Genomic DNA, 26343 nt, shown 5'->3' with positions numbered 1-26343 from the left:
GGATGGGCACCGGGGCCTCCCAGTCGCTATCACTGAAAGAAACAATACAAATATTTTTCTATGTTATGAGCCTTTTATCATCACATAAAATAAACAGATATGTATTGTATAGAGCAGAGGGGACAGTCACTAAGGTGAAGTTCTGTTCCATTCAACTGATGTGGGCCTGCCTTCCCCCCAATGGGTATTTCATATGGTAATGGCGAGGAGTGGCAGGTGCAGTGGCCATGTGGCGCAGAGGCCATTTGCCATTCTACTCCATTCCATTTGAATAAAAAATGGAATATATATATATATATATATATATACAGTGCCTTGCGAAAGTATTCGGCCCCCTTGAACTTTGCGACCTTTTGCCACATTTCAGGCTTCAAACATAAAGATATAAAACTGTATTTTTTTGTGAAGAATCAACAACAAGTGGGACACAATCATGAAGTGGAACGACATTTATTGGATATTTCAAACTTTTTTAACAAATCAAAAACTGAAAAATTAGGCGTGCAAAATTATTTAGCCCCCTTAAGTTAATACTTTGTAGCGCCACCTTTTGCTGCGATTACAGCTGTAAGTAGCTTGGGGTATGTCTCTATCAGTTTTGCACATCGAGAGACTGAAATTTTTTCAGATTCCTCCTTGCAAAACAGCTCGAGCTCAGTGAGGTTGGATGGAGAGCATTTGTGAATAACAGTTTTCAGTTCTTTCCACAGATTCTCGATTGGATTCAGGTCTGGACTTTGACTTGGCCATTTTAACACCTGGATATGTTTATTTTTGAACCATTCCATTGTAGATTTTGCTTTATGTTTTACTTTCGCAAGGCACTGTATATATATCACACACACACACACACACACACACACACACACACACACACACACACACACACACACACACACACACTATAGCCAAGGTGTACCTTACACATTTCATCACATATTTCATGGCAATAAAAGAAAAATAATAATAATATTTCATAAAACGGCATTAGCACTTACCAGTCCAGAAGTACGTCCTGTCCTTGCAGAAAAGCCTCCTCCTTTCGAATCATCATAGCTATGTTCACTCAAAGATTCTTCAAATAAATCACTTTGCCGATCAATCTCTTCTATAATCTGGTGCAAATCTGTATACTTAGACTAAGATTTAGCCATGTCTTCAATGAAATCGTTGAAAAAACACTTTCAAAAATACTGCTATCCCAAACAGAGCTGCACGTAACAAGTGCGACTGCAACGAATCTGCAGTCAATGGGGAGAACGGAGTTCCTTACGCATGTGATTACAAACAAGAAATGTTGGTCCAACCCCAAACCATTACATACTGGCGTTTACCTCAGCTCATTGGCTATCTACCCAGCTAGATTTCAAGAAGGTCAGTGGTCATTAGGCAGAAATACAGTCAATCATTGTAGCTTCACTAAAATTATTGGTGCGTAAGGGAGTAATTGCTCGTTGTCGTCAAATCAATTCACGTCGGTCAATTCTCCCCGCAAAAAAACCGTTGTTTGACTGTGTTGCAAACATCCATAGGAATGCACTGACACCCACCATGACTATGTAAACGATTGTTTACAGAGGCGAATCACGCCGAATGCTCCGTAAGAAATTGATAGAGATGGAATTCACTGCACAAATAGTTTACAAAATGTTTAGATTTAGGCTATAAAAATGGATTTTATCAAAGAAAACGGCACTTCATTTGATCAATGGGATACTCGGGAAGAGAAATAAGAGCAAGATATCAGAATGTAGGTCATACTTTTACCTTCAGATGTAAATGTGTAAAACCTGTCATGTCAGAAAATGTTTCTGTTCTTGATTGCTCTTAAACAAAAGCATGGGATTTGTTCTCTGTAATAGCTATTTTAAATTGGAAAACGTAGTTTGATTACCAAGATACTAATCCTTTGAAGGGTGAAGACACTTGCATTTTCAAGAATGTTTAATGTTACGAAATTGTATTTTTATTTGTCACTCTGAAATTTCCCCTGATGTTGATCCCTGTACAGGGACAGCAGACTACATGACTTTAACCTGTTATGGCTATCTACCCATTCTTGTTCTGCTTGACAACAATACCGGGTTGTTTTCCGGCCTTCGCTAGAGTTCTGTTTCAGACATTGTAGCTTCATTCCAGTTTAACCCGCGTCTTTAGTTACCAATGAAGAATGTTCTTACCACAACGTTTTTCCTTTCAACTGTCTCTCCTTTTGATGAGCTTGTACTGGTCCGTCGTACCCAAGGTTGTTATGCCAGTCTGCGCTCCAACAAATACTTTGCTAAAGCTCAAAATAAAGATACAGATTTGATCAGATCACGCGATACAAGCGGTAACTGCATAATCATTGGGTAAATACTTGTTCCCGGTCAGTTAAATTACTGGGTTAAAAATAGATTATAATGTAATATAAGTGTTCCCTATATAGTCGATAGCCCTGCAGTCACTGACCCTCTGGCAGCAACCCTGTCTGAGTTTTTTATTTTTTTATTTCAACTTTATTTAAACAGGTAGGCTAGATGAGAACAAGTTCTCATTTACAACTGCAACCTGCCCAAGATAAAGCATAGCACAGTGTGAACAGACAGCAACACAGAGAGTTACACATGAAGTAAACAATAAACAAGTCAATAAACAAGTCAAGTCAACAATAAACAAGTCCAGTCAAGTCAAAAAAAGTGTATATACGTGTGCAAAAGGCATGAGGAGGTAGGCGAATAATTACAATTTAGCAGATTAACACTGGAGTGATAAATGGTCATGTGCAGGTAGAGATACTGGTGTGCAAAGAGCAGAAAAGTAAATAAAACCGTATGGGGATGAGGTAGGTAAATTGGGTGGGCTATTTACCGATGGACTATGTACAGCTGCAGCGATCGGTTAGCTGCTCAGTTAGCAGATGTTTAAAGTTGGTGAGGGAGATAAGTCTCCAACTTGAACGATTTTTGCTATTCGTTCCGGTCACAGGCAGCAGAGAACTGAAAGGAAAGGCGGCCAAATGAGATGTTTGCTTTAGGGATGATCAGTGAGATACACCTGCTGGAGCGCGTGCTACGGGTGGGTGTTGCCATCGTGACCAGTGAACTGAGATAAGGTGGAGCTTTACCTAGCATGGACTTGTAGATGACCTGGAGCCAGTGGGTCTGGCGACGAATATGTAGCGAGGGCCAGCCGACTAGAGCATACAGGTCTCAGTGGTGGGTGGTATAAGGTGCCCTAGTAACAAAGCGGATGGCACTGTGATAAACTGCATCCAGTTTGTTGAGTAGAGTATTGGAAGCCATTTTGTAGATATCAGTTTTATTAGGGTAAGTTTGGCGGCATGAGTGAAGGAGGCTTTGTTGCGAAATAGAAACTCGATTCTAGATTTGATTTTGGATTGGAGATGTTTGATATGAGTCTGGAAGGAGAGTTTACAGTCTAGCCAGGCACCTAGGTACTTATAGATGTCCACATATTCTAGGTTGGAACCATCCAGGGTGGTGATGCTAGTCGGGCGTGCGGGTGCAGGCAGCGAACGGGTCCAGGTTTTGCAGCTCTTTCAGAACATCTGCTATCTGGATTTGGGTAAAGGAGAAGCTGGGGAGGTTTGGGCGAGTAGCTGCGGGGGGTGGAGCTGTTGGCCGAGGTTGGAGTAGCCAGGAGGAAGGTATGGCCAGACGTTGAGAAATGCTTGTTGAAGTTTTCGATTATTATGGATTTATCGTGGTGACCGTGTTACCTAGCCTCAGTGCAGTGGGCAGCTGGGAGGAGGTGCTCTTGTTCTCCATGGACTTTAGTGACATCAGACCCAGGTTCAAATAGTTGTTTCCTTTCAAGATGGGCTGGGTTTGCAGTTGACACTTTTGGGACTACTCCATTGGCTCCATCGGGCCAGACAAACTCAATTAAGCACAGCAAAATAGATAATGAAATACTATTTGAACCAATGTCTGGCGGACGTGCAAAGTAGTGTTTTGAGTGCATTGCACTAACCTATTGCTGGGTTGTGTTGTTGACAACGGTCGCTGCTCCCTTAGAGCTCCATGCACTGTTTGAACTCTCCATGCCAAAAGTCTATTCAAAGCAGTGTGAATACGGCTCCTTGGGCGGTTAATGAGAAAATGTATTGACTCAGCAGCCCCCAGAGGACTCTGTCTGGCCAACATTTGGTAGTGCTTTAACTCTAACTTGAGTGTGTCTTTTGGGATTTCCCGCAGTCTTACTCTCTACCCATATTATTGTGGTTTGTGTCCAAATGCTTAGCTCTGAATCCACACACAGCACAAATGGATAGATGTTTGAATGTTTATTTACGACTACAATTGTTCCATAGAATGGATTTAAAGTGAATCTAACACTCGTATTTTACCTGAGTGTAGTGTAGTCTGATACCTGTAAATCTGGTGAATCAAGTAGAAAATGGGACGAGAGAGAGACACAAACAGAGGGCTATGTGTCTGTTGTAAGGCTCCGAGTGTCCTTGAATATGTGGGTGTGTTTGTGCACTCTGGGGCTCGGCAACAGAAATGCCTCTGCTGCAGTGCACTCTGCTGTAACCATGGTGACACCTACTGGTTTTTCAAGCTGTGCGGGACTTAAGAATGTCAGGCTGACCTAGAGTACATGCCCCTCAATGAAGGCGGCAGGCTACAGACAATACATAGCACTACTACTGCCAAGGCCTCTGAGACACAGAGTGCATAGTGTAGACTCCTTGGACCCTGCTGAGACGCATACACTAGCACACCATTGCTCCTTTTTATGTCAGATATGACCATCATGCCAATGTTTTACTCCTTAGGCTATTTGTCAAGCAGATGCACACACCCTCATTCAGTATAAGACATATAGCTAGCTTTCAGGACAGGATTCCATTTTGACCCTACACCAGAAAGGAGGGCGTTTGATGTGTATTGTTGTCCTATATTGTCACTGATTGCTGAATAAATCCATCCAAATAAATGTTGACATTTCTATGAGATTCTACATAACCTAGAACACACCATGTACAGTTGCAGTCGGAAGTTTACATACACCTTAGCCAAATACATTTAAACTCAGTTTTTCACAATTCCTGACATTTTATCCTAGTAAAATTCCTGTCTTTAGTCAATTAGGATCACCACTTCATTTTAAGAATGTGAAATGTCAGAATAATAGTGATTTATTTCAGCTTTTATTTCTTTCATCACATTCCCAGTGGGTCAGAAGATTACATACACTCAATTAGTATTTGGTAGCATTGTTTAACTTGGGTTTTGGGTAGCCTTCCACAAGCTTCCCAGAATTAGTTGGGTGAATTTTGGCCCATTCCTCCTGACAGAGCTGGTGTAACTGAGTCAGGTTTGTCTGCCTCCTTGCTCACACGTCTTTTCAGTTCTGCCCACAAATGTTCTATAGGATTGAGGTCAGGGCTTTGTGATGGCCACTCCAATACCTTGACTTTGTTGTCCTTAAGCCATTTTGCCACAACTTTGGAAGTATGCTTGGGGTCAATGTCCATTTGGAAGACACATTTGCGACCAAGCTTTAACTTCTTGACGTCTTGAGATGTTGCTTCAATATATCCACATTTTCTTTCCTGATCTATTTTGTGAAGTGCACCAGTCCTTCCTGCAGCAAAGCACCCCCACAACATGATGCTGCCACCCTGTGCTTCACGGTTGAGATGGTGTTTTGGCTTGCAAGCCTCCCCCTTTTTTCCTCCAAACATAACGATGGTCATTATGGCCAAACAGTTCTATTTTTGTTCCATCAGACCAGAGGACATTTCTCCAAAAAGTACTATCTTTGTCCCCATGTGCAGTTGCAAACTGTAGTGTGGCTTTTTTATGGCGGTTTTGGAGCAGTGGCTGCTTCCTTGCTGAGCGTCCTTTTAGGTTATGTCGTTGTCGGACTCGTTTTTTTGTGGACATAGATACTTTTGTAGCTGTTTCCTCCAGCATCTTCACAAGGTCCTATGCTGTTGTTCTGGGATTGATTTGCACTTTTTGCACCAAAGTACGTTCATCTCCAGGAGACAGAACGCGTCTCCTTCCTGAGCTGTATGACGGCTGCATGGTCCCACGGTGTTTATACTTGCCACTATTGTTTGTACAGATGAACGTCGTACTTTCAGGCGTTTGGAAATTGCTCCCAAGGATGAACCAGACTTGTGGAGGTCTACATTTTTTTTCTGAGATCTTGACTGATTTCTTTTGATTTTCCCATGATGTCAAGCAAAGAGGCACTGAGTTTGAAGGTAGACTTTGAAATACGTCCACAGGTATACCTCCATTTGACTCAAATTATGTCAATCAGCCTATCAGAAGCTTCTAAAGTCATGACATAATTTTCTGGAATTTTCCAAGCTGATTAAAGGCACAGTCAACTTAGTGTAAACTTCTGACCCACTGGAATTGTGATACAGTGAATTATGTGTGGCTCAGTCGGTAGAGCATGGCGCTTGCAACGCCAAGCGTCCACTGGGGCCACCCATATGTAAAAGTAGTGGCCCCAGCCGAGTGACAAAAGCGTCTGCTAAAATGGGATATATTATGAAATTATCTGTCTCAACAATTGTTGGAAGAATTACTTGTATCATGCACAAAGTAGATGTCCTAACCGACTTGCCAAAACAATAGTTTGTTAACAAATGTGTGGATTGGTTGAAAAACTAGTTTGAATGACTCCAACCTTAGTGTATGTAAACTTCCAACTTCACCTGTAAGTAAAATATCTAGAACGGGCTTAGAGCCTTTGACCGTAGCAATTTGACTGGTAAAATCATAATTTTTCTATGAAACACACCTCTGGATAAGTCATTGGGAGATATTACCTTATACAGCACCTAACCCTTCATTTGTAGATGACTCTAAATAAGAGTCCTTTACACATGAGGAATCTACAAAGGAATGTATGTCAGCACGGGTCTGTAATTGATTGAAATACCAATTCAGGCAGCAGCAGGGTTTCCAGTGTGTAAGACGGTTCAGACAACATCCTCTGTGGTCCCAGGTCTGTGTGGGCAATTTATATTTATCAGATGCTATTATCCAGAGTGACTTACAGTAAGTAGTGAGGGTATACATTTTCATACTGGTCCACCGTGGGAATCGAACCCACAATTCTGGCATTGCAAGCACCATTCTCTACCAACTCAGCCATCAGGGACCAAGTAAAGAACCAGCCAATGTTTCTTTCTCCGGCACACAATGGATGAGCCCCGCCCGAAATTCCTCACACCTAGCCCTATTGATACAGAGGCCAACGTGTACAATGCAGTAGTACACACAGTCCTGCCTCAGACATTTTCATGGAATGAATCCTATCCTATTTGGACTTGTTTCCTACAACAGATCCCATGCTGTGTCCCAAATGGCAATATTTCCCCTATATATTGCATCGCCTATAAGGAATATGGTGCAATTTGAGACGGCCCCAGTGTTTCCACTAACATTAAAATAATTTGGCTTCGGTTGGTTTCAATTAAAATATTTGGCTACCAATATCCTGGATTTTGATTTGGGATATAATCGGTAATAAATCTACAGAAAATTAACTGTAATGTCCACTATTAAGCCATGTAAAAACATGTACAATACTAACACTGGTTTGCCTCATTTCTCCCATCAGACTGACCCCAAAGATTGGCTTTCCCTGGAGTGAGATCAGAAACATCTCCTTCAACGACAAGAAGTTCATCATCAAGCCCATTGACAAGAAGGCCCCGGTGAGTTAGGCCTCAACGCTAAAGATTCACACAAATAAGTCCAACTGTACCGGGCTAGCCTGGTTACGCATCCAGTATAGTTTCTGGAACACTGCTGGAAAGGACAATGTGAAAAGAACATATCCATGCCAACACATTACAGTTTGGGTCAGCCCTAAAGTGTGAATCAAGCATCGGACACAGGTCTCCATGACGCAGGATCACAATAACACTGTTTTGATGATCGATACTATTCACCAAATCACACACTACATTTAACATCACAATGAAAACAATCTGAAAGCATTAGCAAACAGCTGCAGCAGATGTCACGATGGACCAATATAAAACCCAGTTATCCTGGTTCCAGGTCTATTGTGCTATTTCGCAAACTTCTATGGTCGGTGTTATGAAAAACAAACGACCATAACAGTTGGCTATACAGGATAACTGGGTTTTATATTGGTCCATCGTGACATCTGCTGCAGCTGTTTGCTAATGCTTTCAGATTGTTTTCATTGTGATGTTAAATGTGGTGTGTGATTTGGTGAATAGTATCGATCATCAAAACAGTGTTATTGTGATCCTGCGCCATGGAGCCCTGTGTCCAATGCTACAGGGAGATGCTACAGGTACAGGGAGATGTTTTACTTTGTATTTACTGTAGGTAAAGTTACTGTGTGTGTGTGTGTGTGTGTGTGTGTGTTGACTACCTCACCTCCCATGTTCCCAGCTCTGCCTGCTTGCATCCTCTCTCCTCTCCTGCTCTGTATCCTTGGGGCTATCCTCAATCCCATCTCCCATTGTCAACAGAACCCTGGCTCCAGCCCCTGCTTGCACACACAGGGAGAAACACAGACACACAAAAGTCGGCAAGACACAAGTGCGCACACGCATGCACAAAGACCCTGAGTGCTCTTCTAATGTTCATCAAGCCTCTTCGCTCCACAGACCTCATCTCTTCTGCTCAAGCCAGTATTTGTGTGTATGAGCATGCATGTGTATGTGATCAGGCTAACTGGTTGTTAAGCTCATATGGGCAGTGTCTCCTTCAACTGAAAGGTTAAGTCATTCCTACTGCTTCCTTCAGCTGCCATTTCCACTTTCCATCCATAGCAAATGGTCGCTGTGCGCGTTGTCATGCAGAGTGTAAGACTAGCGCAGAAGACATGCTGTCTGCAAAACTGTTTTGTCTGACCTGAGTTGTTCTTTGCTCCACCCTCCACCTCTTTTTCCCCACATCGCCCTATTTCACACCTCTCTCTCTCTGACAAATCTCTCCACCACCTTTTTATTTCTGCCCCCCCCCTCTCTGTCTCATGGTCTCTCTCGCACACTCTCAATCTCTCATCCTCCCTCTCTCTCTTTCGTTCTCCTCTCAGGACTTTGTGTTCTACGCCCCTCGCCTGCGCATCAACAAGCGCATCCTGCAGCTGTGCATGGGCAACCACGAGCTGTACATGCGCCGCCGCAAGCCCGACACCATCGAGGTGCAGCAGATGAAGGCCCAGGCCCGCGAGGACAAACACCAGAAACAGTTGGAGAGGTGTGTGTGTGTTTGAGTTTAGAATAGGGATGGTCAACACCCCTGGAGAACAACTGGATGTGCATGCTTTTGCTCCATCCCTACCCAAACACCTAATCAGATTCAGAATATCACTCACAAAAAGAGATCTATTGTATCAAATCAAATTTTATTGGTCACATACGCAAGGTTAGCAGATGTTATTATAAGAGTTGTCCGGAGTAGCAAATATATGCCGTTATTCATATCCTAGAATTCCCAAAACTCCAAAGCTTAGCATGCTCTTCAATACAGCAAGACATGCTCAGCACCTTTTGTAGGCCTCACAGGTACTTGAAGTACAGCAGCGCTAGGTCACTAGCGTAGGTAGATGAAACCCAGCGTAGCGCTGATGATTCAATAGCATGATCTCATTCTGTGAGTGAAGCAACGTTGAGACAAGGTTATGGGAGCTGGCTAGTGTTATCTGGACAGTATTGCCTCTGCACAGCTGTTCCAACAACATGATGTAACAGCAATTCATGACGCTGTACATGGCCGAGGTCTGTCACATACCAATCGCCTGTAGGACTTTCCCTACACTGCCAACCCCACACAATACAAGGGAAAGGGGGATTATCTATTGGAGAGTGTTCATTGTGTTTTTGGTCTAGATTGTCATCCAGTACAATTGTAATGTACATGTGTACACTAGAGGTATACAGGCTGCACTGTATAATGAAAGTGAACCACCTTATTTAATATCACAGTACAAACTACAAAGGGTATGTGTAGAATGACAGTTTGTCTGCTACACTGTGCCCCCGAAATGTGTTTGCTTGGTTTTGTGTTTGGGCGTGCGTGCGTGTGTGTGCATGTGATTGTGTGTACGAAGTGTGTGTGTCTACTCAATGTGCTTAAAATCAGTGTGTGCCCTCACACACTCAGATGGGCCAGTTTAATAGTTTATTAGCCAGCACACGTCATCCCTTCTTTGTGTCTCACACTGGGCCTCCCTTATCTGCAGGGCCCAGCTGGAGAACGAGAAGAAGAAGAGGGAGGCCATCGAGAAAGAGAAGGAGCAGATGGAGAGAGAGAAGCAGGAGCTGATGATGAGGCTCTACCAGTTCGAGGAGAAGACCAAGAGGGCAGAGAAAGGTAGGACTGGGGAAAATAGGGTCTGACTGGGAGGACACTAGGGTCACCCAGAGCACATTGAATTGTGGAGAGGTGGGTATGAGAGAAAGAGACCGGGGGAGAGAGTGTGTGTACCTGTAGAAGTTGTGTGTGTGTGTGTGTGTTGGTGTGCATTCATACTTTGTGCGGGCATAATTTTTATGCTGCATAAAAAAGAGAGCCTAAAATAGTAACGATTTTTGAGAAAATTGCTCTCAGTTGACGACAATTTGCATTTCAACAGTTTTTACTACTGTGGTTGTTTCAATTCAGAGGTAATTAACTGGTGGCCTTGTGCTTTTTGTGACTTTGTCACAGTGGACCTTAGATAGCCAGGCGGTACCGTTTTTACAGGGTTAGATATCAGCAATCGGGCTGATAAGACATTTCTCATCGACCTTTGTTTGTAACCCTCTATTCACTGTTCATCGCCATTGTCTTTACCATATAGTGCGATCTCTTGGATTTACGTGGCACACAGGATTAGTATTTCTATGAATATAGCTGTGGAAAGGTTTTACAAATATACCATGGAAGTAGAGCAGCCGTGTAACTACAGTAAGTGCCGGATGGTTTGATAGTAGTGCGTTTTGCAATCGTATGTTTGTAGTCTTTCGTACTTCGTTTTGAAGGCCTGCTTCAGAGGTCGGTCGTTTGTCTTTTTTAACAGCAGTTTGCAGTACTGGACATGTAGTGTAATTTGGAGGTTTCTGCAGAGCAGAATTTTCACTTGGTCATTAGTCTATCACCCTCAAATTCAAATCTGGACAACTGCTTTTTTTCCCATTGACCCCTCTAATCAGGAACTGTGTTAGACCTGGGACACCGAGTGGATGCAATTCATGATCACGTAGAACAGAAACAGCAGTACAGCAGGCCCTCGTAGGGTAAGATTTAAAAAACCCTAGTCTGTCAGGTAGTAATCCAGGGAGCCGTTTACAATTCCCTCTGTGTAATGCTAGAGAGTTGTTTGGAAACTCATGTTTGCTACACGTGGTTTTAGTGTATGTCTTGTTCTGCATGTTTCTCAGTGTAGCTATGTAGTGTGCATCTGTGTGCCTCACACTGTATGTATATTTGGTTATAAATATCTCTGTCTCAGAGGTGTATCTGTCTATTCCTGTCGGTGTCACTTCTCTTTGAGGCTCTCTTTGTCTGACCTGCATGAGTAGCATATGTGTTTGGGTGCTTTCCAGGTCTTCTTTATTGCCCCAGATAGCGTAACACGTTGCAGGAATATAAAATCTCACAACGCATGTGTATCCCACCTCTGTCTCTCCAGACCTTCAGGAGCAGATGCAACGTGCCATGCAGCTGGAGGTGGAGAGGAGGATGGCGGAGGACGAGGCAGCCCGCCTGGAGGCTGAGCGTCAGGCCGCCCTGCTGGCCAAGGAGGAGCTGGCCCGCCACGCCCAGGACCAGATGCACAATCAGGAGCAGCTGGTGAGAACCATCAAACAAACATGTTACGAACATGTCACAACCCCCTTATAACCTTGCTAAGCTGTCCTTTAACACTACCATGTCACAGCCAATTGAAACCCAACTATAACCCTACTATACTGTACATGCTGAAATGGACTTATGTATCTATATGTGACTGGCCAGAGTTCGAACTCGGGTCTTCTCCTGCACGTTGCAAGCCTGTTAGCCCACTGAGCTAAAGCCTAGGCACCGTCTCTTTTACATATACAACTGAACCACACCTCACTGCAGCGAACTGTGTAGAGCTGAAATAACCTCTGTTCACTACTGAAGAGCGAACAAAACCTGTACCAGACTGCTCCTTAAGACACCGTAATAATGTCCTTCACCACCGTATAACTGGACCGCATACCATAATGCCAGACAGTGCCCACTCTGCTCTGCACCAGACCACCCACAGGGTCATTATAACAGGCCTGACAGTAAACCTGTAGACCAGTGTGCTCTCACTAGGCTATTGACAGTGAAACACTGAGTCTGTTTTTATAGGGGCAAGTTGGACAACATGGAAAACGCTGCACACTGCTGCTCATGCATCCAAGTGACAACGTTTCCACCCTCAGGTCTTCATCAGACAACAGACACTCTGAATTAACCCCATACCAGAGCCCTTTGTCATGATAAACAGATATGCACCAGATAAATACACAATGAGTAACGATAACTTGGCTATATACACGGGGTGCCAGTGCTGAGTCGATGTGTGGGGGTACGAGGTAGTTGAGATAGATTTGTGGTAGGGATAAAGGGACTAGGCAACAGGATGGATAATAAACAGTAATGTAGACTACAGTGTTTAAATAATTACAACATTTAAATCAATCAAAAGTATTTATAAAGCCCTTTTTACATCAGCAGATGTCACCAAGTTCTTATACAGGAACCCAGCCTAAACCTCCAAAGAGCAAACAATGAATATGTAGAAGCACAGATTTATTTGCTCTAATAGGGCTTTCCTCAAACATGTAATGCATCGTCATGACCCCTATAGACCCTACTAGGTATGAACATTGCAACATTATCATTTTTCTCAACCTCCTCAGCTTTAATTAGGTACACTGGAAGCTCCAGTGACGAAGCACCAGTCTAGCTTAGCAACCTGTTGAGTGTTTTCAATGGAAGCTGTGTTGGGCCTTTTTCAACCAGCCACCAATTTTACAGCTGAGCACACTTCAGAGGTTTTTTATGGTCAAACATCCACACTGTGTGTGTCGTGCTTCGTGCTGGGCTTTGTGTGTGTGCAGTATTTACAACCCTAGACTTCACACACTGCAAACAATAGATGGTTACTCAGAACCCTTACTTGTTTGGCTCTGGTGGAAACCAGTCAGTCACAGACATTGTTTTGGTGAATTGCAGACAGAGGCCGCCTGGAGTAGGATGAAGTTGCCCCTAGACGCTGATCTTGGATCAGTACAATTTCCCCCACTAATGATTAAAGGGCAATTCCGCCACTTTTCAACCGCATATTCATCATCTGCAGCACCAGACCAGTGTCTACATGTGTGAAAACAGCATGTTTCTATGATTTGACGTTAAAAAGATAAGGTACAAAAAAATTCTTCTGTGACATCACAGATTAGGATTAAAAGTTTTAAAAAAGTGATTTTAAATCAATGAGTTTCTAGCCCAGGGGAAGGTATTTTCTTGCTCCCCATGTCATCGCGGAACTCGGTGTTTGAAAATGACTGTTTTTAAAAGGAGTTAAGTGGAAGCTAATCCTAGATCTGTGCAAAGGGGGAACTTCATCCTGGAGCGAAACCCCCTCAACTCCTTGGAGGCTATTCAGACAGCTGTCCTGTGACCACCCTGCTCTGTCCAACTCCCATCAAGATCCATGTAGAGAATGGAGATTCAAGATTACAGACAGTGTCACTCTAATAATTGACTAATAAAATTAATGTCATACTTTTATGGATGTCAAGCTCTACCCCAGGTCCTGAAGTGCTGAACCCTACACTGAGCACTGTACTCTAATATATATTGCCACCGTTGCACTTCACAATGGAGTGTGATGTTCTGTTTTCTCTTTTCAAAACTCGTTGAATGGCTATTTTTACCATGGGTGAGAAATTACACAGGAAATGAAAATTACCTGCCTCCAACCAAATTCATTTGAATCTAAATTTAAGTTTCGGTTTTGTATTTCTTGGTCCTGTGCAGTTATAAATCAAACAATACACATGTAAACACCAAACCTTTTTCATTTTCAACTTATTTGAGAAGAAATTCTGAATCGTGTAAGGGTGCCAATATATTTGACCGTAACTGTAGGTCTCTCCACTCTGGTGCACCCAATGTGTACTGCTTTGACACAAATGACTGATCATTGGTTGAAAACAATGTAATAATAAGAAGATTGTGGTAGCTGTACTGTTAGATTTCAGTGCAGCTTTTGATATTATTGACCATAACCTGTTGTTGAAAACTTATGCGTTGAGAACTTGTGGTTTTTCAACCTCTGACATTTTGTGGATTCAGAGCTATCTATCTAATAGATCTGAGGGTTTTCTTTAATGGAAGCTTCTCTAATGTCAAACATGTAAAGTGTGGTGTACCACAGGGAAGCTCTCTAGGCCCTCTACACTTTTCTGTTTTTACCAATGACCTACCACTGGCATTAAACAAAGCATGTGTGTCCATGTATGCTGATGATTCAGCCATATACACATCAACAAGCAGTTGTTTTTACTTTTTTTTTTTAGTTACAGTATGTTTTGGAATGGGTGGCCAGTAATAAACCAGACCTGAATGTCTCTAAAACTAAGAACACTGTATTTCGGACAAATCATTCTGTAAGTTCTAGACCAGCTGAATCTACTAATGAATGGTGTGGCAGTTGAATAAAGCAAGTTCTCGCAGTTTCTAAGAGTTGAGGAAAGACTGACCGCTTCACTTCTTGTTTTTATTAGAAACATTGTGTTGGAAATTCCAAATTGTTTGCATTGTCAACTTACACACAGCACTACCACACACACTTATGCCACCAGGGGTCTTTTCACAGTCCCCAGGTCCAGAACAAATTCAAGGAAACATACAGTATGAGTTCATGGAACTCCCTTCCATCTTATATAGTGCAAGTGAACAGCAAACCTGGTTTAAAAAAATAATAATAAAGCAACACCTCACTGCACAACGCCTCTCCCCCCATGTGACCCACTTGTTGTGTGTATGTACTGATGTATGTATAACTGATAATGCACACACACTACATGTAAATGTTTTTACATGTATATACATTTCAGTCTTTTGTCTGCAGTGTCTTTTTCCTTGTCTGTCCCTAGTAAGACTGTCACCATTGGAGTCGCCCAATGGGGGTCCTAGTAAATCACATCAAACGATGGTGGCCACACTGAAATCATTATACCTCATCACATGTTGAGACAGACTGGCCTATTCGCACTACTGCACCACAGTACTCTGTTTCTCTTTTCTCTCTTCTGGATTGTGACTTATACATTCCCCACACAGTGTCCATCCATCTGTCCTAATATTCACCTTTTACTCCAAATGTCTAGCCCTTACTAAAACTTGTAGTCCTCCTCCGCACTCCCCTACACCCCTTTTTCTCTCCAACCCTTCCCACAGACCTCTAGTCCTTTGTCTACTGTACCCTGACTGTCTGTAGGCTGTAGCCCTCCTCTGTCGTCCTCCTTCTCTCTCCCAGATGTTTAAGTTCTCTCCCTCCTCTCCTCTCTTCTGCTCTCCATCAGGCCGCGGAGCTGGCCGAGCACACGGCTAAGATCGCCCTGCTGGAGGAGGCCAAGAGACGCAAGGAGGAAGAGGCCGACACATGGCAGCACAGGGTGAGTCGCCCACACACACACGTGAATAAACGTATGCACCCACCAGCACGCACAATTGGATGTACACACACACACACAGAGTCACTTAATATTGAATGTTGCATTGTAATATGGGGCATCCTAGGGTGTTCTGTATTAATAACTTCTGTGACCACCATCCCCCTCCCTTCCCGCAGGCTCAGGAGGCCCAGGACGACCTGCTGAAGACCAAGGAGGAGCTGCACATGGTGATGACGGCTCCCCATCCACCGCCCCCTCCCCCCATGTTTGTGGAGGTGCCCATGTTTGTGGACAACCACGAGGTGATGACTATGGCGGAGGAGCAGAATGACCACGACAGTGAAGAGAACAGCACCTACAGCGCCGACCTGCAGAACGAGGGCTTCAACGACCACCGCTTGGAGGAGGAGCGTCTCACTGAGGCCGAGAAGAACGAGCGCGTGCAGAAACAGCTTATGGTAAGAGAGAGGAGTTCGCAAAGAGCTGTGAGTTTGCAGGGATCGGTTGATGGGTTGAGTGATCGATTTGATTAAATCATTGTCTTGAGTTTTGTATTACTAGTAGCACATCAACCTATATGTATCTGCTGTCCTAGGCCCTCCCTATTCCCAGGGTGAGCTTCCCCCTCTAACTCTGAGTACAGCTTGAGTTAAATTGTTGTCCTCTTGTTGACTTAAAGTATTCCTTGGTTTGTTCCTCCCTTGTTTACTTCTTGTTGACTTATTCCTTGTTGTAGGCCCTGAGCTCGGAGCTGGCCCAGGCGCGTGACGACACTAAGCATACCCAGAACGACCTGCTCCACACAGAGAATGTGCGCGCCGGCCGGGACAAGTACAAGACCCTGCGGCAGATCCGATCAGGCAACACCAAGCAGAGAATCGACGAGTTTGAGGCCTTATAAGAGGGCCCTTTCCCCTAGGCCACGAGGGCCTCACAGCCACATACCCTTTCTGAATAGTGTCTGAACTAATCCCTCCACTGCTACACACACACACACACAGACACACATGCACGTGAGTGCACAAACATTTGACATTTTAGTCATTTAGCAGACGTCCTTATCCAGAGCGACTTACATTAGTGAATTCATCACACCTACAAGAGCAGTATAAAGAGTGAGTGACACATCTGCATCGCCACTTTTACTACAGTAGTTACTTCTTAGCTCCCTAACTTCTTTAATAAACTGTCAGGCAGGTGGGGCTTTTCAAAGTCTTGTAAGAGAACTTACTAGTGCCAAATCTTCTTTCCTTTTAGCATAACAAGTCCTTCTTTGTGTTTTGATTGTATGTAATTTGATGCGATCAAATCAATCACCATTGTTTTTAACCAAAGGTGTGATGAGGAGTGGGACTAAACCCTCGCGTTTGTTTCTTAAATGCTGTGGAATGTTGAAAAAGGGCAATATGTTGTTTTTCAAAGGGACCACTCAGAAAGGGGAAAATACAGTATAATGAAACTTTTCCTCTTACTCTCAGAAAAGTGTACTATGTTCTGTTTTTCCATTATATTTTGAACACTTCATTTATGTTTAATATTGTTATACAGTAGCTTGCAAATCACAAATAGCTTAATATTTATACGGTATATGGATCATTTAATCTTGGTTTGTATATTTTTGCTATTCTAATGATCATGAGAACATTTTATATGTATCAAAGGTTCTATATCGACCAAAATAATTGTTTCATAAGGTTTTCTTTTAGATCATTAAATTAAAGAGATTTGTATATTATAGCTTTTTTTTCTTAAATGGCTGCATTGGACCTTTTTTCTTAAAATTTCTATCAAATTATTTCTGGGTATCAAATTTGACCATATTAATTTTAAATTAATATGGTCAAAAATAGCTTCAAAGATCAATTTCTCAAGCAACAATTTTGCTAGGACTGTCTGGGAGTGGTCTGAGTGGAGACTGAAAACTAGCTTTTGGTTTGGAACTCTTTCTTATTGGTCTATTAACTAATTTACTGCATGGTGATGTCACCATGGAAAGGCCAAAGCTCCATCCCACCAAAATAGGCTGAAATTTCAGATGGTCTTTTCAAACTGCTTTTACACTGAAAGGGTATTATCATTTTCGCAGTATTATTCCAACCTCTGTGGAAATATATATTTAAAACACAGGGAAATCACTTTTGACTGCACTGGGCCTTGAATTAAATATTCTATTGCATGTCATCAAATCAGGATAAGGAGATCCTATAGGACCTTTAGATTTCTACTATGCAGTTCACAGTAGCTAGCAGAATTTCCTAGGCATAGATGCATATTCTCCCGGAGCACTGTGCTTATACAAAAACATTTACGTTGATCCTTTTTTCCCTTTTCACTCTTAAGTGAGGATGACATGTTTTTGTCAGTATGTTATGACATCACCCAAAACTGGTTGAAACAGTGTCATTAGAACCAGAAACTAGTTGAAATTAAGTTATGACATTTCAACCAGTTCAGCACATGCTGGTAGTTGTAACCCCACTAGAGGCTTCAGTCCCATCTCGCCATTGACTCTCCTTTCTCTGGATGTGTACTAGACTAGTTTTTACTGACCTTGTAACTGATGACAATGCACAGTGCTGCCGCAGTCCTTTATTTAAACTGGATTTTATAACAAGGTGTTCAACATATTGGCAATAAAGATTATGATTACAGCTTCGTACTGTGATTTCACTTTCTAATTTTTGTCCTGTCTTGAGGCAAATGTTTATTTTTATTATAGCAGAAACTCATAAATAGAAAGGACAAGAAGAAACAAATGAAAAACACTTGTATACAGTCACCTCACAATGACTCATTAAAGAAATAAGGTGAGCATGCTTAAAGCACAAGGCATATTCCACTCAAAATACAATCTAACATGATTTCCCACACCTCAGTCGATGTCCCAAGGAAAGTATAAAAAACATGTTGGGTTGTATTTTGAACATAGAAATATAAAAACAATAGGTTTCATTTTGAGTGGAACATCCCTTTAATACATAAGTCATCAAATGGTAGGTAAATATCTAACTGGAGGGACTTTCACAGAGCGAAGGCCTGATAGTGCAAATGGAGCTAAAGGTAGCGTTAATGTACTGAGACTGTTCATATGGGGCGATGGCTTTTCTGTTGACATCATGTTCTCCTGCTGTTGACATTGGCTTGCATGGGTAAACTGAAGTCATGCCACATGTTGGGCATCTGCAGCACCAGTTGCCATGACGACCCTGGGAGACAAGGTTAACAGAGAGTGCAAGGTCAGTGACATCAGTCCTTCCTAGCTTCTCACAAACTGGGAGAATCTCAATTGCATACTCCTCACGTCCTCTCTCCTCACCTTCTCAAAACCCATTGGGGAAGGTCAGAGGGGAAAGACCTCTAGCTTCCTCATCCACTGGGCTTTTAGAAAGAGGCACAGTGCATTCGAAAGGTATTCAGACCCCTTGACTTTTTCCACATTTTGTTACGTTACAGCCTTATTCTAAAATGGATTTTAAAAAATGTCAATCTACACAAGCAAAAAAATTGTTTTTATACATTTTTGTAAATTCATAGAAATTAACAGGGTAGCCTAGTGGTTAGAGCGTTGGACTAGTAACCGGAAGGTTGCAAGTTCAAACCCCCAAGCTGACAAGGTACAAATCTGTCGTTCTGCCCCTGAACAGGCAGTTAACCCACTGTTCCTAGGCCGTCATTGAAAATAAGAATTTGTTCTTAACTGACTTGCCTAGTTAAATAAAGGTTAAATAAATAAATAAAAACAGTATTCAGACCCTTTGCTATGAGCCTCGAAATGGAGCTCTGGTGCATCCTGTTTCCATAGTTCCATTGTTTGTGGACTCCAATTACAACGTGATTGGAGTCCACCTGTGGTAATTTCAATTGATTGGACATGATTTGGAAAGGCACACACCTGTCTAGAGCTGTCCACTCGGCCAAACTGGGCAAACGGGAGAAGGGCCTTGGTCTGGGAGGTGACTAAGAAACGGATGATCTCTCTGACAGAGCTCCAGAGTTCCTCTGTGGAGATGGGAGGACCTTGGAGAAGGACAACCAGCTCTGCAGCTCTCCACCAATCAGGTGTTTATGGTAGAGTGGCCAGACGGAAGCCACTCCTTAGTAAAAGGCACATGACACTCGGAGTTTGTCAAAAGGCACCTAAAGGACTCTCAAACCACGAGAAAAGATTTTCTGGTCTGATGAAACCAAGATTGAACTCTTTGGCCTGAATGCAAAGCGCCATGTCTGGAGGAAACCTGGAACCATGCTGTGGGGATGTTTTTCAGGCAGGCACTGGGAGACTAGTCGGGATGGAGGGAAAGATGAACAGAGCAATGTACAGAGAGATCCTTGATGAAAACCTGTTCCAGAGTGCTCAGGACCTCAGACTGGGGTGAAGGTTCACCTTCCAACAGGACAACAACTCTAAGCACACAACCAAGACAAAGCAGGAATGGCTTCGGGACAAGTCTCTGAATGTCCTTGAGTGGCCCAGCCAGAGCCTGGACTTGAACTCGATCAAACATCTCTGGAGAGACTTGAAAATAGCTGTGCAGCGATGCTCCCTATCCAACCTGACAGAGCTTGAGATGATCTGCATAGAAGAATGGGAGAAACTCCCGAAAAACAGGTATGCCAAGCTTGTACCGTCATACCCAAAGAAGACTCAAGGCTTTAATCACTGCCAAAGGTGCTTCAGGGGATTCCTGTGTAAAGGGTCTGAATACTTCTGTAAATGTTTTATTTCTGTTTTTTATTTATGATAAATATACAGATTTCTAAAAAACTGTTTTTGCTTTGTCATTATGGGGTATTGTGTTTAGATTTGTTTTTTTCGCCATATCAATCAAATCCATTTTAGAATAAGGCTGTAACGTAACATAATGTGGATAAAAGTCAAGGGGTCTGAACACTTTCAGAATGCACTGTATGCAATTGAGATTCTCCCATAGTTTTCTACATAGACTCCCCAGAGAGAGCGGGGGATGGATATACCTAAAGAAATAGGTGAAACCCGTTTCCTCAGATGGGTTTTCTCAAAGTTCTATTAGTGTGATTCATTCAATTCTCATTGATGTTTGACTCAAGACTGTCTGACATTTTGGAGAACTGGAGTTGGTAACTTCTATTCTATTTCATCCCCTTGTATAGGCCTGGTCAAACTTTTCCAGTTAGGCCCTTTCATTTTCATGCAAACTGATTCAAATCTACTGTATAACTGTAAAGGTAAAACAGTCGATGACAGACAGGTAGTCATCTTACCAGCTTCCATTCTAACCCAGCCCAGGAGACGGTCTGAGAAGGTGAAGGGGATATGGTTCCAGAGGTCCAGCTCCAGAGTGCAGATCTGGAGGTCGTAAGGTGTGACCCTGCTGAAGAGCAGCTGGTGAGACCACTCTGGACTGGGCTTCTTCTTCAGGACAGGGGTCCTCTGGACCAGCTCCCTGGACCCGGGGAGAGTCAAGCACCTAAAACACACACAATATATAGATAACAACATTTTGTTATATCCTCAAAATCCTATTTCCTCTAACTCTAAACCTAATTCCTAACCCTAAACCTAACCACTAAACCCTTACGCTAACCTTAATTCTAAACCTAATTGTAAACTTAAAATAGCTTGCCTCCTCATTGGGACGTGGGAAATGTCCCCACAACTGAAACATTTCCGTGTTTAACACTCTCTCTCTCACACACACACACACACACACACACACACACACACACACACACACACACACACACACACACACACACACACACACACACACACACACCTAACTGTATAGTAGATGAACACACAAGTAGAAACAAAAATACACAAGTTCACACACAATAATATCGCACCCCAGCAAACCTACACACTGGTCATATATTTACCCTTTAACATAGGTGTTCTGACAGGTGTTTGCTTTAGTGGGTAGGTTTTTGACACCAGTGACGAGAACAGTCAGTTGGCCAACGTCATGTGGTCCAATGTGAACCTCTGTGTGGAGAAAGAAAGAAAACAAGCTAATTTCAAAATAAGGGACCCCTACTGCTGTAAAAACACAATGTACAGCACCAAGTGTGTGAGGCAATGAATTGTAGAGAGCCAGCCTACCATCTGTGTGGCAAACCCAGGACGGCTTTGACATGGAGCTGAACTTAACTCTGACCAGGAGTTCTCCTGCTGTATCCTGCTCTACTCTATTCCTTTCTGGGCTCTCGGGCTATAGAGAGAGCGCGAGCACGTGAGAGAGAGAAAAGAGACATAACCCCCTAACCAACACTGCTAACCGTGTTTAAATACATTTATTTATAGAGATATTAAAGGATATTTTGTGAACATTTTGCTTAATGATCAGCCGTTATAGCCTACCTTGGGACACAGGGGGTACCAGCTGGAGCCCTGGGTGTTGCTCTCCTCAAACATCCACCCCTCCAGAAGGACGAGAACCTCTCCCAGAAACACCTTCTTCAGAGTCCCAGAGTGCCACACAGACACCTGCAGAGTACTCCTGGACAACAGGGGGCGCTCCATCTGGCACTGTGTAACAGGGAATACAACACATTGGTGGGTGAAATACAGGGGATTCCTTACAGTGCAGGCTATTTCACTATTTTGACTATATTTTGTAGTGTTTCCTAATGAATATGACAGATTTTTCTCCTTACCTGTAAAACTTCATTATAAATGGGATCCGTCGTGTTCCTCTTGACAGTCGTCTTCAGTTTGGTGCTCTGAGACTTCTCCGGCAGTAGATACAACTTTACATACCTTCCCATGAGGGTGACAAACAGTACAAGATAAGGAGATATAAATTGCTAATGGTTCACAATACACTAGAGAGTAATAATCTGGTATCATAGGAATAGAATTACTAGAATGGGCCTCCCCATTCAAGTCAACGTTCCCATGATGGGTGGGCCATCTATTTCTATCACAGGAGGTTGGTGGCACCTTAATTGGGGAGGACAGGCTCATGGTAATGGCTGGAGCAAAATCAGGGCAATGGTATCAAATACATCAAACACACAATGCCATTCCATTCGCTCCGTTCCATCCATTATTATGAGCCATCCTCCCCTCACCAGCCTCCTGTCATTTCTATGATCTAGTGCAGGGATTCCCAAACTCGGTCCTGGGGCCCCCCCTGGGTGCACGTTTTGGTTTTTGCCCTATTACTACACAGCTGATTCAAATAACCAACTCAACAGCAAACTTTGATTATCTGAATCAGCTGTGTAGTGCTAGGTCAAAAACCAAAATGTGCACCCAGGGGTGGGGGTGGTGTTGCCCAGGACTGAGTTTGGGAAACCCTGAACTAGTGTATTGAGTAATACTGCTTACGGATTACACTTCTTCCTTTTGAGATCTCCATAGGCCAAGTTTCTGCAGCCGTAGATTGTGATCTCCATGCAGGAAGTGATGTCGTTGAAGGCGATGGCGAGCTCCAGCTCTCCCATCACACTGCTGATCTCCGAGAGATCACAGTCTGTACCAGTGCTACTAGCATTACTGCCCTGTAATACAGATCAAATGTCACATTACAGCTTTAAAAGAACACTATGACAGCAGATAGACTATGCAGGTATATTCTGTAATTATTAAGCATGCAGATGTTTTGGATGTATTCCTCTCTCGCTTCTCTGCCAGATTTGCAAGATATGAAAAAGACTTGGTAACCACATAACAAACAGTAACAACAATCGGTATCTGATCAAATGTCAAAGGAATTGTGAAGCTACAGGATGTTTTGCATAAGCTGCTATGTCGCAAGGTTTCATCTTAATTTCTCTCTCTTCATCATCAGGCCACTCAACTGACCCTCTTTCCCCCTAAGTACTCTGAGCCGAGGGAAATGTCCTCATCAGCCTCCGATGAGGAACCGCTTTGGTCGTCATTCCGGCTCTTCCTGAACAGGTTGGGAAGACTGGGGCCTTTGGTTAGCTGTGAGGAGAGAAGTTGTGTCTGTTATAAATTGCACACTTTTTATTCATATTGTGGTGAATTCGGGGGTAGCACCACCAGGACTTGAACCTGGGAATCAGTCCAACATCTGAGGCAGTACACCAAGATGCTTGAAACTCTTGATAAGGTCACAAGGTGTTGCTACAGATGCTGTTTTCCTAAAGTCTCTCCTGTCTGAAATAATTGTCAGTGTCATAATATGATAAATATCTCACTCACATGTAGGGGGGGTCTCTTTGCTTTACCTCTTTTATGTGGACTCTGACATCAGAGTGTAATACTTTTACACACAGTTGAGGGGTTGATTTTATTTGGTTTCTCTTACATTGGTGGATTTGTTGATGTTCGTGTCAGAGAGGCTTTTCTGGCCAGCACTATGTCCCTGTCTATTGTACACTGTAAGCAGATCCTGTTCCACTCGCACATCCTCCTGTGATCTGGAGAACCCTGGAACCCGAAAGGTAGGATAAATAACACACACAGACCGTCTCCATACATAATGTAGCACTTCTGACGTGCTGCTTGTGAACAAGCCACACTATAAATATCATACCTTATCTCGTTGCCTAGGTGCAGTTTCCTTAGCACCATGACTATGCATAAGGATAGCTTATCAACATTAAGATACGTTTTGTGATAACTTTCAGAGGAAATGTGTCGCTGTTTTGACATCCTTTATTGGATCCTTTCTTTCTCTCCAAGATGTACTTCAAATTAGCCAACACATATTCAAATATATATGAAACGCCTTGTTCTGCCAGAGACCTTCGTCGATACTGAAACGGATCACTTACTTCTCATGTGGCTGGTGAGGGAAACCATCAGATCCTCCATAGACTTGGTGAAGGGTTTTTTCAAGGAGTTATTCAGTCCCTAGACATCATCAAATCACAAAATTATTGATAACACATTTGACAGACCAAATCAGAATTGTGGTTTATGAAACGAAACCTTTACCCCTGATCTGCTAACGGATAGACCATCGTAATAGGGTGGAGGGGTTGGCGGCACGACTGCTATATGACTAGAAAATGAAACGCACACAGAGAATGCAATTTACAGTTTATATGACACCGTATTCATTGTTTTCACCTACCCCTATCCATACAATGCACTGTTTTCCCACCAATGTCTAATGAAATTACATGTTTTTAATTATTGGTCATGTAGACTGAGTTCACAAAACATTAAGAACACCTGCTCTTTCCAAGACATAGTAAGTCCAGGTGAATCCAGATGAAAGTTATGATGCCTTATTGATGTCACCTGTTAAATCCACTTCAATTAGTGTAGATGAAGGTTAAACAAGTTAAAGAAGGATTTTTAAGTCTTGAGACAATTGAGATGTGTCTGTGTGCCATTCAGAGGGTGAATGGGCAAGACAAAATATTTAAGTGCCTTTGAACGGGGCATGGTAGTAGGCGCCAGGCGCACCGATTTGTGTCTGGAACTGCAATGCTGCTGGGTTTTTCACGCTCAACAGTCTCCCCGTGTGTATCAAGAATGGTCCACAACCCAAAGGACATCCAGCCAACTTGACACATTGGAGACAACATGGGCCAGCATCCCTGTGGAACGCTTTCGACACCTTGTAGAGTCCATGCCCAAGGCAAAAGGGGAAGGTGCTCCTAATGTTTGGTATCCTCTGTGTACATATCTGCATCTATCTGTGTCTATATCTTCAGTCTTCCAGACTGTACGGTCACATAATACAGCAGCATAGAATACGTTTGTGTAAATGAATAAATTAAGACCGCTCATCAACTTACCTCAACCTCTGGTAGGACTTCAGTAGTTTCTCCCCAATAGTCTCATGCATATCTGTAAAGTATTAGAATATTGCTATAGCTTCCAACAGTAGTCCACACAGGGCTGTTTCTATCATTTTCTGCAATTCTACATATTTTGCCATGGGACAGAGAGAACATTTAGCAGTTTTAAACCGAATTTCATGCAATTCTACTCATTTTGCTGCAGGGCCCTAAACGACACTTACAGTGCCTTCAGAAAGTATTCATACCCCTTGAATTTTCCCAATTTTGTTGTGTTACAAAGTGGGATTAAAATGGATTTGTCTTTTTTTAGTCAATGGTCTTAACAATTATTGTTGTATTTTTTATAAAACACCACTATGTCTAAGTATTCAACCTCCTGAGTCAGTACGTGTTAGAATCACCTTTGGCAGCTATTACAGCTGTGTGTCTGTCTGGATTGTGCTACATTTGCCCAATATACTTTACAACATTCTTAAATGTCAAATTGGTTGTTGATCATTGCTAGACAGTCATTTTGAGGTCTTCTCATAGTTTTTCAAGTAGATTTAAGTCAAAACTGTAACCTTTAGACTTTTACTCAAGTATAATTTTACTGGGTGACTTTTACTTGAGTCATTTTCTATTAAGGTATCTTTTACTTTTACTCAAGTATGACAGTTGAGTACTTTTTCCACCACTGCATGTCAGTACATACTGTACACACAAGTAGGTAACATGGGGGAGAGGTGTCGTGATGTGTTTCTTTAATCATTTCTAAACCATGTTTGCTCTTCACTTGCACTCATGACTCTGTACGTTTCCTTGAATTTGTTCTGGACCTGGGGACTGTGAAAAGACCCCTAGTGGCATGTCTGGTGGGGTAAGTGTGTGTGGCAGTGCTGTTTGTAAGTTGACTATGCGAACAATTTGGACTTTCCAACACATTAATGTTTCTTATAAAAACAAGAAGTGATGCCGCCAGTCTTTCCTCAACTCTCAGCCAAGAAAGACTG

General features: G+C 42.7%; 2 protein-coding genes across 3 annotated transcripts in view; one reads left to right on the top strand and one right to left on the bottom strand.

The window, feature by feature from the left end:
* Positions 1 to 18299, top strand: part of LOC135557470 (ezrin-like) — a 60996-nt gene extending 42697 nt beyond the window's left edge. Inside the window, exons 9-15 of the mRNA XM_064990740.1 lie at positions 7597 to 7693; positions 9055 to 9218; positions 10204 to 10334; positions 11635 to 11795; positions 15551 to 15643; positions 15820 to 16101; positions 16380 to 18299. Coding sequence (XP_064846812.1) covers positions 7597 to 7693; positions 9055 to 9218; positions 10204 to 10334; positions 11635 to 11795; positions 15551 to 15643; positions 15820 to 16101; positions 16380 to 16544 — 1093 coding nt within the window. The 3' untranslated portion in view covers positions 16545 to 18299. The remainder of the gene's footprint in view (positions 1 to 7596; positions 7694 to 9054; positions 9219 to 10203; positions 10335 to 11634; positions 11796 to 15550; positions 15644 to 15819; positions 16102 to 16379) is intronic.
* Positions 18218 to 26343, bottom strand: part of LOC135557469 (synaptotagmin-like protein 3) — a 27290-nt gene continuing 19164 nt past the window's right edge. For both annotated transcript variants that reach the window (XM_064990737.1, XM_064990738.1), the window contains exons 5-16: positions 25346 to 25397; positions 24534 to 24600; positions 24371 to 24449; positions 23902 to 24023; positions 23433 to 23555; positions 22956 to 23128; positions 22280 to 22382; positions 21984 to 22151; positions 21726 to 21834; positions 21503 to 21608; positions 20885 to 21090; positions 18218 to 18849 (exon numbers count right to left, since the gene is read on the bottom strand). In XM_064990737.1, the coding sequence (XP_064846809.1) occupies positions 18758 to 18849; positions 20885 to 21090; positions 21503 to 21608; positions 21726 to 21834; positions 21984 to 22151; positions 22280 to 22382; positions 22956 to 23128; positions 23433 to 23555; positions 23902 to 24023; positions 24371 to 24449; positions 24534 to 24600; positions 25346 to 25397 (1400 nt within the window). In that variant the 3' untranslated portion in view covers positions 18218 to 18757. The remainder of the gene's footprint in view (positions 18850 to 20884; positions 21091 to 21502; positions 21609 to 21725; positions 21835 to 21983; positions 22152 to 22279; positions 22383 to 22955; positions 23129 to 23432; positions 23556 to 23901; positions 24024 to 24370; positions 24450 to 24533; positions 24601 to 25345; positions 25398 to 26343) is intronic.

Source organism: Oncorhynchus masou, chromosome 16 (genome assembly GCF_036934945.1).
Source record: "Oncorhynchus masou masou isolate Uvic2021 chromosome 16, UVic_Omas_1.1, whole genome shotgun sequence".
Classification (NCBI taxonomy): Eukaryota; Metazoa; Chordata; class Actinopteri; order Salmoniformes; family Salmonidae; genus Oncorhynchus; species Oncorhynchus masou.
Note: the sequence above shows the minus strand (reverse complement) of the source record. Positions and strands in the feature narration are given on the sequence as shown.